This window comes from Neophocaena asiaeorientalis, unplaced genomic scaffold, assembly GCF_003031525.2.
Source record: "Neophocaena asiaeorientalis asiaeorientalis breed wild unplaced genomic scaffold, Neophocaena_asiaeorientalis_V1.1 scaffold189, whole genome shotgun sequence".
NCBI classification, from domain to species: domain Eukaryota; kingdom Metazoa; phylum Chordata; class Mammalia; order Artiodactyla; family Phocoenidae; genus Neophocaena; species Neophocaena asiaeorientalis.
Genome location: NW_020174049.1, coordinates 339,441 through 353,207, shown reverse-complemented (window position 1 = coordinate 353,207; position 13,767 = coordinate 339,441). Strand labels below are relative to the sequence as shown.

Genomic DNA, 13,767 nt, shown 5'->3' with positions numbered 1-13,767 from the left:
CTAGCAGAGAGAGAAACATGTATGAAGGCCCAAGGTAAGAAAGATACGGTGTATTTGAAGAACTGAAAAAACTGGTATAGCTGGGGTACAGTGTGTGATGGTGACGGTGGAGGTAGGGAGACAGGGTGTGGGATGTAGGAATCAGGCTGGAGAGGTAACAGGAGCTAGATCATGTGCAATGAAAGGAGGTCTGGTTGCTGCAATGCATAGTATGGACTAGTGGGGGAGAGGCAGAAGGCAGGGCAACCAGTTCAGAATTTCTAACAGTAATCCAGGCCAAGGAAGGTGGGAGACCATCACTGGTTTAGATGGAGAAAAGTGGGCAGCAAAGTTGAGTCACTTTCATCACTATCATTCCTAGTTTGGTCCTTATTTTGTCCTTATGCTTGTCTTTGTGGAAAAATCCTGGATGCCTTTGTATAAAAAGCCTGACAGAGGACACTTGGGGTCAAAGGTTTTCCAGGCTTTATTCTAGTCAAGATTTCCCTTTTCCAGTTTCAACATTTCTAAGTTTCCAGAGCTGTTGGGAAGGGTAAAAAAGACACCATATCCCTGCCTGACTCTACATCTCCAGGATTCTGCTCTATGAGCTTTATTCCTCTTACTCCAACCATGAAATTGTTGTTTTCCTTAGTGATGAAACGAACATCTGCCTGTTTCTCCCAGTATTCCTCATTTATTTTGCTCTTTATTTTCTAAGAAAGATAAAGAAAAATACTCTCTACTCTCTATCATTCTGCTACATATCATTCTGGCTAGTCTATGAGTTCTTCCACATTTTTTCTTCTGAGAATAATCACTTTAATTATTTTGTAATTTCCGGAGAGCTCACAAACAAAGGATCTGCCCCGGTTCAATCATCAGATTCTAGACTTCTATGCTGAAAGATGGTCACTGTGAGGAAATGATTTAATATGACAGAAGACTAAAAGCAGCACACACTTCTAACAAATGGTGGCAACAATCGTATAAATTATGGTACATTTACTTAAAAACATATTATGCAGTCACATTTTAAGTGATATTTTAATGATGATATTTGAAACTATTTGCAATAGCGAAAAACATTTATGATATAAGATTGAGTGAAAGCAGGTGACTGAAATTGTACTTGAATTTTTAGAATTTGCAGCAATAAGCATCCTCATGAACAATGACAAAAAGAACATGGGGAGAAATGCATTTGGTGGATCAGTTGGTAGATTTGCGGTTTCTTTTTCTTTAAAAAATGTTGTTACAATTCTGATACAATGAATAAAAATCAAGCTACCAAAGAATATGCTCAACAAGTTTCAGAACCTAGTATTTCCAGTATAAAACTATATTGACAATTAAACTGGCTTCATCATTAATTATTTTATTTGAGTGGAATAATTATTTCTTTTAAAAATTATTTAAAAATACAGCCCTTTTATAAAAAATAAAAAATGTAGTGGTCCTACTTACTCTTCTTCCCTATGATTCTGAATCTTAGAAGTTTAGTTCAAAGAAATATAAAATGCCTGTGCCACATATTTGACCTGGGTGAATGATTATAAACTCAAGGAGGAGGAAAAAGCCAGACTCAGCTAACTGAATTGTGTAGTTTCCTTTCGTCTATTATTCAGACTTTACCTGGCATGACGGCAGCATGTGAGCAAGGACAATCCCAACATGGCCCTGAAAAAGGAAAAAAAAGAAACAAGTTAACTTTGGTCTCTAAGGCTTTTGTTTATTCTGAGACAATAATCTTGCCAAATAAAAACATGACCTTTAATGTAGTATAGTAAAGCCACATTGTCTTGGAAAGGCTAAAGAGAATAAAGGAGATATAGAATACCCCACCGCTGCAGAAATCCACAATTCTGTCACCAGGTTTGGCCTGATTTGTCACCACATAAACAAGGTTGTTTAACTGTTGCTGCTTCCTCAAAGCTCGATCACTGGACATTTTACCTGGGAAAGACAAGAGATGAAGACAATGACACGTTATATGTTGTAGGGGACTGAGATGGCACTCGTGGACTAGACTAGCAGCCTACAGGAAGAGCGGTACAGATGTAAGTGGATTACACATTCCATGTAATCCTCCACGAGAGGATTAGAGAACTGGAGCCCAGAGGTGAACTCTATTTTGCTTCTTTTTACTTTTATTCCTACCCAACTTTTCTTTCAAGAGTCATTAACAGGAAATCTATGAAAAAATGTCTTTGAAGGAGAGGAAACAATAAGTGAAACATTAACTCCAGAGTCATAAAGTGTTCAATAAATGTTTACTGGATGAATAAAAATTAACAGTAATAATCTCTTCCCTCTATCCCTCTCAGAGACATAGTGTAAAGATTACCTAATTTCAGCACATTGCTTAAATCGCTTTGGAGAAAAGAGACCTATAATAATAAAAACATTTTTATTATTTAACTGGCACATCCGTGATCTCTTAATTCTTCTAGTTAGGACACTTGGAACATAGGTGTCACATTGTTTAAAATATATCAATGGTTATTATATTTAGAAATAAATTAGATTTTCTTATTTCTGCTTTGAAACTTCCTTTCCTCATGAGTGTGTCAGACACAGAAACTTAATGCAATTAGGGATTGAGGACAGGGCATTTCCAAGTACAAAATGCCTTGGGCCTAGCAGCATGAAAACATCCTTACTTTTCTTTCAAAAGCTACTAGTCAAGTCCACTAAAATATCTTCAGAAGAATGCATAAAATTATTTGTTTTTACATATTTCAAATGCACTGTTCATAAGAGCAAGATTAAGAAAATGTAAGACAGTAGCTCCCAGTGATATAGATAAAAGAAAAAACCCAGATAATCTTTTTGGCTTGATCAAAAATTATTTAGATACAAAGTTTCCCCACTCCATTTTCATAGAAAAATTGCATGGATTTTTTTCTTTTCTGTTTTCCTTCTTTCTTACGTTACTAAAATTAAAACACTGGGAAACTTTTAGGAAAAAATAGAAAATGTGGATTTAAAAAGATCTATATGAGAGAAGAAGTCCATTATCTCATAATTCATAGGTAATATTTCTGTATATATGTACTTCCAGCTATACCCATAAGTTCATAATTTTCTAGATGGCATAGGAAACATTATAATATAAATCTTTCTGTGCCCATGAATTTGTTTCTACAAGTTTTAATGGCTGCATAGTATTTTATTAACTATCTATACACAACTTATTTAACCAATTTCCTATTGTAACAATGCGGTCATCATCATACAACTGAATCATTGTGTGTGTTCTTAATTATTTAGCATCGCCTAATGTGAATTTCAAACATGAAAAGCATTTAAATCAATCGTTTGGTGATTTCATTTGTGAAGTCAGTTTCATGTAGCTTTAAAAAAATTATTTTCATTTTTCTCTCATAATATAATGGCAAAATATTTAAACAGAGTTAGTGAAAGCCCTTGTGATCCCACCTTCAGTGGATAGCCACTCCTAAGAGGTTTTATTATGACAATTTTCAAACACAAGGCAAAGTTGAAAGAATTAAGATTCAGTGAATAGCTCTATACCCTCCACCTAGATTCTACCATTAGCAACTTACTAGACTTGGTTTATCACACGTCTATCTATCTATCCATCCCTCTATCTATTCAGTCATAAATCCACCTAATTATTTATTTTTATTATGGCAGTGCAGTTTTGATTTGGAGGAAGAAGAATAAGAACAAGGAAGGGGAGGAAGAAGGGGAGGATCAGAAGGCAAAAAGGAAAAGTACTTTTGAGGCCCTTGGGAGAGCGAGAGTCACAAATGCTGCTATTAAATGGAGCCACCACGAGGCAAGAAATGAGCACAAGCATTTTAGACTGCTCTGTTTGTGGATTTCTTAACAGATCTTAGACAAAGAATTTTCATAAAACAAAGTCAAAAGAAATTATCTTTTGTTAAGAACAAGGAGATAAGAAAATAAAACTTATTTAATGGAATATCTAATAGTAAGTTCTGTACTGTACTTCTATTAGATATTTAGAATGACCTAACTTTCTTAGGTCTGTTTCAAAAGCAAATGTTGATGAAGATCTTTTTTTCTTGCTAAGCCTGCCTCTTTGCATATGAAGAATCTGTGCTTAAATGAAGGTTGAAGGCAAAGAGGTACCTTTCAGGTTTGTGTTTAAATAGAGAGACTATTAAGGTGCCCATAATATTCACAGGTTGGGCTAAAAATACACTAGCATGATGCCTCAGTGCTTTATGGAAAAACTGCCTCTAATGAAGCATTCCTCCTCACCATTCTAGTTTTATAAGTGAGTAGGGTCTTAAACACATCGAACAAGGTAATAAAGTGTTATTTTGAGACACCATATTCATTTAAAAACCAAATCCTACTTTCTATTTATATCCAACATTCTTGTGCCTGACACTATTTACAAGCATAAAAATGTTTACATATTTATTTATTGATTTATTTTTGGCTGCGTTGGGTCTTTGTTGCTGTGCGTGGACTTTCTCTAGTTGTGGTGAGCGGGGGCTACTCTTCGTCGCGGTGCGCGGGCTTTTCATTGTTGTGGCTTCTCTTGTTTCGAAGCACGGGCTCTAGGCGCGGGCTTCAGTAGTTGTTGTACACAGGCTCAGTACTTGTGGCTCATGGGCTCTTGAGCGCAGGCTCAGCAGTTGTGGTGCACGGGCTTAATTGCCCGGCGGCATGTGAGATCTTCCTGGACCAGGGATTGAACCTGTGTTCCCTGCATTGGCAGGTGGATTCTTAACCACTGTGCCACCAGGGAAGTCCCTATATTTTTAACTTGACTAAAAACGATGGTTCTTTAGGTGTCATCATGGAAAAACAAAACCCAAGAATCAAATGTTTTAATACAAATGATCTTATTTGTCCTGCATTGTAATCCTCCTACAGTGGAGTCTTCTCCTTGTCTAATTCAAGTTAGGAGGAACCTGATTAGACAACTTCAATGTTGTTTGCATTACCCAAAAAGAGTACAAGGAAAAGTAAAGGAGACAATTTTTAAACTAAGGAAGAGCCATATTAGGACATCCGCATCTTTGGTCAGTTCAAAGCATCAAAAAAAGCAGAAAAAAAAAAAAAAGCCATGGATGGAAAATGTGCACATGTGCAGCCAGGACACCTGTTCAGTCTAGTAAATTGTGCTTAAGATCAGGCAGCTCTTAATTTACTCTTTCTTAGTCTGAAGCAACAAAGTACCTTGAATATTATAATATACTGGTAAAAGGAAAGTGGTTGGGTGCTTGGATACATATTAGACTTTATTTGCTGTTTTGTTTTCCAAGTATTTCTTTGAGATGTAGTATACCACCCACATTCTGTGAATTTTTAAAAAATATAATTAAATATGGAGACAAAGAAAAGGGCTAAAACTAATAGTTCAGAGATTTTTTTTTTTTGCGGTACGCGGGCCTCTCACTGTTGTGGCCTCTCCCATTGCGGAGCACAGGCTCCAGACACGCAGGCTCAGCGGCCATGGCTCACGGGCCCAGCCGCTCCGTGGCATGTGGGATCTTCCTGGGCCCGGGCACGAACCTGTGTCCCCTGCATCGGCAGGCGGACTCTCAACCACTGTGCCACCAGGGAAGCCTGTTTCAGAGATGTTTAAAATATGTTTTTCTTTGAAAAGCTATAAAACCAAGAGAGCAAGAGTAAATTTCTTCAACAGTGATGGGTGCAGTACAGAGGTGGTAGAGAAGGTGTTAGACAATTGAATACACAAGGTGGCACCGATAGAACCTTTGGCAGGTGAGAAGGAAGGTGACAAACACAACTTTTAATGTTTTTAAGAGGACTGATTAACAACATTAAGACAAGCTGATGAATGGTCACTTATCATGTTTCATAGGGCAATGGACAGTGAAGGCCAAGCTCCACCTTCAGGGTAGCTATGGTTTTCATGCTTGGAACCGTCACTAAGCTCCTACTATATGCCCAGTACTTGTCCAGGTACCGAGGACACAACTCAAAGTGAATAAGACGGTCCCTGTCCTTCAGGAGCTAAGAAGGTATCTAAGACGGTATGGGTGTTCATTATGTGCAAAGGTATGTGCACTGCAGATAAAGAACTAACTAAGACATCACAGAGGATTTTGCAGAGATGTGTGGGGCATTTCAGCTGAGTCTTTAAGGAGGAACAGAAACTTGCCAGGTAGAATGGCAGGGAAAGCATGATATGATATGGCATACTTAGGGAGAAAATGCAATTAGCTCACTTGTGCTTGAAAATGAGGATCAATGGGAAAGTGGTAGAGCATAAGATAGAACTGAAAATTTGTCAGGGACAGATGGGAAATGGCATTGCTTGTTATCTTGCCTCTCTGTGCCGTACAGAAAACATGGCCTTGCTTTAATACTTAATATGTATGCTTAGAGCTCCTTAGAGACAAGTTCTCTTTGAATAGACAGCTCTGTTATTTTTACATTATTCCATACGAAAGATGCTCTTTTATATTGCTAGCCTGCATCATTTTTATTCTGGATAGAGTATATCCCCAAATTAGATAGAATTATTCATAAAATTATGTGGAGCATTCAACCTCAACTGATGCTAATATCATTAAATGATTTAATTAAGAAAATGGAATTGAATAAATTGAGCTCATTGAATCATTTTGAGCTCTGCTGTTCTAGACGAGAAAGCCTTTGGTCTCCTTATTGGATTGTCCTTCTCACTCTCCTTCCCAGGCTCCTCTCCCCATGGCAGTCCCTGAAATGCTGTGCTCACCAGGTTCTGTCTCTGTGCCATAGCTCATCACTGAGTGTGATTTTCTTGAGTATATTACTAAAGTCCCTTCCAAAACTGCCTAGGAAAATACCTGTCCTTGCTTAAAATACCTTTAAAGGCTTAAAGGTATTTAAGCCTTTATGCCTTATGAAAAAAGTCCTGACTTCTTGGCAAAGGCCTTTAATGATCTGCGCCCTGTTAATTTGCCGACCTTACCTTCTGCTACTTTCATAATATATCCCCTATGTTCCAGCCTCTCTGAACAATGGATATAGTGCCTTGAATTTATCATGGCTGGTGAGTCAAGTTGCTTTATAAATTTGTTCTCTTCGCTTGAAACCTATTCCTCACTCCTGGCTACACTGACATGTATTCCTTTTGTAATAAGTTTTTTTTTTTTTTTTTAAAGACAAAAGAGAAAAATGTTACTTTTTCAAACTATTTATTATATTTCCTGTTATTATTAACTACTGAAGAAGTTTTCTTATTATAAAATGATTTACCTAGGCATTATTCATTATACCAACTACCCAAAAAGGACCGTTAGCTGAAATTGCTTCTGTGTGCATGAAACAGATACAGATGATTTTTCCTGGAACTACATAAACTTGGGCCCAATTAAATGGATAGAGTATTAGGAGACTGACAGGCATATAACAGGTGCTTAATAAAAGTTTAATAAATGAAATTTCTCTGTAATTATGACTTAGCATTTCAAGGCAGTAAGTTAACTTTTGCACATATTAAGTATGAAAACAAATTCAACTGTATTTGAAAATATACTGTATTGAAATAGAAAAGGAAGTCAACTATGAAACAATTTTAAAACTGGGGATGGAAAAGCTTCCAAAAACTTTAATGAGGGAATAAGAAAGCTGCCCTTTAAAGCTATACCAAAAACTAGAACAGCGTAAATAAAATTCCTAAAGAAACTCCTAAGAAGCATGAAACTAAGCGGCAACATAAAGTTTACATTTTAGGTTAGGGCAACCTCATTTTAAATTTTGGAAATGACTTGTTGGAAATACTGAAAATTTAGAATAGTTGGAATTTACATTTTTTAAAGCCAGTTGCAGGCTAGCATCACTAATCCTCTTAGCCATACTGACCCCAGAGTGACAATACTCTTGCAACAGTGGATACCTTTTCCCTCTCTCCCCCATCCCCAGCCCATTCACACATCCTACAGTGCAGTCTATGAAATCAGTAATACTGTAACAGTGCGATGGCATTTTCACTCTGATAGTTTTGTTATAGATATTATGAGTTGTCAATAATTATCAATTAGAAATTCAAAATTCAAAAGAAGCCAATTTATTCTTCTCTAAATTGAGGAATACTGACCTCATAAAATATCTTTATCAATCAATCATTCAACCAACAAATCAACCAACTAACTTGACCTACACAGAACTGTTCTAGACAATGTTGGGGTCACAAAGATGTCTATCGCTTGATTTCTGTCCTTAATGAATTTACACCTAATTTAAAACAGTACAAAAACATTATATATGACCTTAGAAGATGTATTTTACTAACCACATTGTACAGTATTTTTAATGACATTTTAACAGCCCTAACTTACAAGAATCCATACTTCTTTCCTTAAAGCTTCTAAAATGATTGATAATTGTTTATATAATGCTCTGCAGTTTATTAAGCACTTGCACATTTGATACATCATCTAACCTCAATATTGTCAGGTTGCTAGGTGGACAACCTGTTCCTTGTCTTACAAATGAGGACACAGCACTGAAGAGGTTGCTCAAACTTAGCATTTGTTTAAAGACACAGCTGGTAGTCAGTGAACATGGGACTCTAACCAAGGATTTCTAACTTTAGGTTCAGTCTTCTTTGCAATATGGTCTGCCATTTCTTAAGTAGATGACTTTGTGATTTCAGAATTTCAGGGCTGGTCCTTTTTTTCTTTTACCTGTTCAAGGAAATGAGGTACTTTCTAGCAGGGAAATGAGGGATATCCCTAGCAATTATATCTTAGGGAAAAAAAGTGAATTCTTCAGAATCAGTCATAAAATGCATTTTATTTCAGTTTTCCTCTAAATAAAATTTCCAAAAGCAGGCTTACCAGTAAAAAGGATCAATTTAAGTTCTGAACTTCAATATTTTGGAATATATCACTAAGGCATTATCTGCAGGTCTCATAAGTCACTCTGTTTAATGAATTGAACTTCGAGTGTCACCCTTTCCAGAAAAAGACCATTTCCTCACCTTGGAACTGTAGCAACCTTTTAAATTTTATAGAAAAGTGATATGGGGAGGTTGAGCAATCAATTTGTTGCAAAATCGGATTATCCAGGAGGAAAAACTGAAAATAGATTGGGATGATCTTTCTCGTTATAGTACTGCAGATGCTGACAAATATAGCATGCACCTTCACCCTTCCATATCTAATTCCAGGGCATCTTTTAAAAAAACAATAACTACAAGTACTTAGGCAAGATGCACAGTTGAGGAACAATAGTTGAAGAAAGTATAGCCACATTATTTGCCAAATCAAAACTTCTGTTTTGTTTATAAAAGAGCTTAGATACACTGAATAGTGGAAAATTTTAAACTTGTTATTCCTGCTATTTTTTTTCTCTAAGATGAATAAAACATTTTGACTTCAGAATACCAGACACCAGAGTTAATTGAACACATATATTTTCATTTCATTCAAATGCTATTTATACCACACAAAGTAATTGTTTCTTTGCCCTGGAATTTAGTTAAAAAAACATTTCACAATATCTTCCAACTTGCCCACAAGACCAAATTGAAATGCTTTAGAACCAAAAAAGTTAACTCTAGAAAATAGATATTTATTTCTTCTCCCTCTTTTTTTTGGAGGCTTAAGTTAACAACAGTAAGGTATTTTAATAGTTTCATTAACTTTTGAGATCATTCAAGTAATCCTCAATTTGAGTTCTAATTTGATGTGTTTCACTGTATTTCGGTTAAATGATAGTAGCCTGCAATGGTGAGTGTTAACTTTCCTGGAGTCTAGTGATTTTCTAAAAATCACTTCTCTCATATACATAGTATTCTAATTTCTACTATGATATGACCCATAGGTTTTCTTGTTTGATTTTTTTCATATATTTTATTTTGATTAAAAAAATGAAAATGAATATATCTAAGGTGACATGGCTCCATATTCTTTTATAATATTAATACTATATTAATATACAGTATTCCCATCAAGAGATGGCATCTGTGTCTGTTCCCTTTAATTGAGCTCTATGACCACTTGACCAGTGTAATATAGAAGAAAGACTGTGCCCATTTCTGGTAGCTTCCATGTCCTATCTTTTGAGACACTTGCTCTTGGACAGTACCATGCTTTAGGAAGCCAAGCCTCCCCAGCTGATGCTGTATGAACAAACAAGCTTTCCCACCAAGTCTTACCTAAGTTGAAGATTTGTGAATAAAATAGATAATTGTTATTTAAATGCACTAAGTTTTGTGGTGCATTTATGCAGCTATAGATCATCTGAACAACATCTTAAATTGGGCTTGTAAGGATTATCATCACTGAATAGTATTTATTAAGTCATCTACCTATACATGGAATGGTGCTGGATACTATGACAATAGCCAAAATAGAAAATAGTTATTATACCTAAGAGTTAACAGCTCAAGGCAGTAGTATTCATTGCAAGTTACAGAGGGACTCCTCTACAAACCTGAAAGGCAGTCTTGAATTGCAACCCTACTATTCTTTTTCTCTTTCTAATGGTCCTAAACCTCATGAGCCTAACTGTAAAGACTGTTGGGATCTCAGCAGCAAGGGATGGTTGAAAGAAAAGGATTATGGTAACTAACCCAGGTATAGGCATGGGTAGGGATGGGGACCGTGACCCAAATAGGTGTTGCACATGTGGGTGGCAGGGCTTATACTAAATCATAAGAGATGACAGATCTAAAAGAACAAGGCTGCACTGAAACTGCACCATTTGGGAGGTTGGAGTTTACTGATATACGGACACACTGATTCAGGGCCTGGGTAGAGCAGGGTAAGACAGGTATTGACCTTTTTTTTCCTAAACTGGAATTTTGTATCTTCCTCCCATTCTCTGGTTCTTTCATTATAACCTCTACAGAGTAGTTTATTAATTTAGCAAAAGTTTTTAAGCACTCATTATATGTCTAGCCCTGATCAAGGAGCTAGGACACCATAGTGAACAAGGGAGATTCTTATATGTCAGAGAAGGGAGTTTGACATCAAACAATTAAATCAAGTGATAAATGATATGCAGAAAATTAAAATAGAATGATGTGGTTGAAATTGACTTGGTGAATATTTTAGATTAGGTGGTCAGGAAAAGCCTTACTGAGCAAGCAAGAAAACTGAGATCTGAATGACAAGAATCCGGTCACGGGAAACAGGAGGAAAGACACTCCATATAAAGAGAACTGCTGAGGTAGTCATCAGGTGGAGAGGAGCTAAAGAATGTTTGAGGAAGATAATTTTTTATATATATATTTATCCTTATCACTAATATATAAATAAAGTCACTGAATGGATATCCTTATTTGCTGGTATTAGCACAACTGAAGGATTATTATGTGCTAAGCATGTTTCATTTATTGTTTCAATCTTTTGTCATGAGGTTGGTACTGTTACTTCATTGTCAGATGAACAAATTTGAAAAAAAAAAAAAATGTATTAAAGTAAAAAAATTAAAAAAAAAAAAAAAAAAAAAAAAAAGGTAACTTGCCTTGGTCACATAGTTACTCCATGCTAAAGCCAGGGTTTGAATCTCGCCAGTCTCAGTCCAGGACCTGTGCTCCTATCCACCACACCAGCAATCACAAATCTGTATTAGTAAAATTTTTTTGAATAGGACACAAATATATATGGGACTACCAATTTGTCTGTTAAATATTTGTCTGTTAAAGTTTACTGTCTTTTTTAGAAAAAACAAATAGAACTTTTCTCTATTTTAGTATACACTATGCTGTTTCCTCTGTGTGGTATAGATATGTGTTTCATCTGTATTTCGACAGCAGAGAAATTTTCATCATTATCAAATATCATTCTTTTGTATTTTGGTAATATACTTAATTCTAATCCCAAAATCAGCATGAAAGGCATGCTAAAGTCAACTTTTCAGGGAACTGTCATGCAATGAGAGTGCTGGAGTTGAATCATATGTGCATAAATGGCTTTGACATAGTAAAAAAAAGTAGTTCAGGACTTATCTGGGTGGTTACTGTATATTCAGGGCAAGTGCTCCTTTTGGTCACAACCAAAGTTCAATAAATATGAATACTTCCATATCTTCATTGCTTAGACTTTTAAGTGCAAAAGTAATGGTCAATAGCAAATTGAAAACTATAGTGTGTGAGCATGCACAAATGTACATAACAAAAACCAACCAACCAACCAACCAAATGGCCAAAATAATCACAGCGTTCTTGGCATTTACTTGGTAAAGGAATGCTTCCCAGATTCACATGATCATTAAAAATAATTTTCAGAAGCCCAGAACAGAAGAACCTGGAAGTAAATTTGAAGTAACAGGATGGGTAGACCTTCTTTATTAGAAAGAAGTTTTTTTTTTCTCTCCCTCCTCTAGTGGTTTGAAATACCATATCTATGGCAAAGACACCAAATCTGTAATTCAGCTAACACTGCTCTCTGGAACGCTACATGGGATCTAGATCAGGTTTTCCAATTGTATCTTTAATATCTCTGTTTATGCCAGTCAGGGACCTCAAACCAAACATGTCCAAAACCCAAACTCACTTATCTTCCATTATGAAAACTGTTTCTTTTCTGGAATTCTCTCTGTTAATGGTACCACCATCTATTCACCATCCTCTATTCATCATCCTGCGCCCAAAGCCATATCCTCAGTTCACAGTCTTTTTATTTCTCACTTTTACTACTGCAACTGTCTTCTAATTAAACACTCTGTCCTATATTCTCACCTTTTCGTACCCATTTTTTAAAAAATGCAAATGTGTTCATGCTACTCCCCTTCCTGCAAGTCTTCAATGGCCCCCGGCTGACAGACCAGATTTTAAACACTGAGACGTCATTGTCTGACCCAGCTTACTTCCTGCCGCCTCTTTACTCCTTCCCTTTCACCACTCTTTGGTCAGATAGAACCACCAGGTATTCTCCAAATGCACCAGGCTCTGTCACTTTTCTGAGGTTTTAAACATATTATTTGCTTTGTCATGCATACCACTGTCCCAGAAATTACAAACTGTTTTTGGAGCACTAGCCCCTTAGGATATTAAGAGATATTGGGAGGGAAACAAAGTGGCTTCCATCAGGTAGCCTTAGCAAATTCATATATTATCTAATTTTTTAGAGAATCACAATGCCCATTAGCAGAATAAAAAAGAGTCTCATGGTACAAATACAGTGTTTCCCAAAATTATCTGACAACTGACTGCTTTGACTATCTAATTCTCCTTAGGGACTATTTTAGGAACCCACTTTAGGAAACATTGCTTTACCCTACCTCTTTGCTTAAAAATGCCTACTCATCCTTCAAATTCACTTCCAATGAATGCAGTGAGACAACAGAGACACAGACTAGATTCTTCAGACTATACAACCTCCTACCTCAGGACAAGAGTATTTCTCAGGGACCTCCAGAAATTACTTAATATACAAAACCCTCACATGCTAGTTAGGCTCAAGTCAATGAGTCAGCAACAAAAAGCAACAAAAGGCACCAAAACGTTTTTCTTGAAAGTGAGTTATGAAAGCTGTGTTTAGAAGTTCAAAGACATTAGCTATCATAATATTTCTTCTTGAATATTAACTTAGAAAAGAAAATGACATGACATATTAATGTAAACTTTTGAAATATTCTGAGAACAGAGTCATAAGTAGTGTTCACCACAGTTAAAATAGATGCTCTGTTTAGTTATATACAGAAACAGCTAATTGCTTATGAGAATTCTTGAGGAAAATGCTTCAAACTAAACACTTCTAGATACCCAATGAAATATATAATATTAACATCTAAATATCCTCCCTAATGAATAGCCCTAAAATCTATCATCTGATGTTTGTGATACCGACATGGTAGCATAAGGGCATTTATGAATAA

At 36.0% G+C, this 13,767-nt stretch overlaps 1 protein-coding gene across 1 annotated transcript in view; it reads right to left on the bottom strand.

Moving 5' to 3' along the window:
• The window catches only part of GSTCD (glutathione S-transferase C-terminal domain containing), a 128,788-nt gene that overhangs the window by 30,616 nt on the left and 84,405 nt on the right, over positions 1-13,767 (bottom strand). The window contains exons 6-7 of the mRNA XM_024754040.1: positions 1,820-1,935; positions 1,615-1,659 (exon numbers count right to left, since the gene is read on the bottom strand). Coding sequence (XP_024609808.1) covers positions 1,615-1,659; positions 1,820-1,935 — 161 coding nt within the window. The remainder of the gene's footprint in view (positions 1-1,614; positions 1,660-1,819; positions 1,936-13,767) is intronic.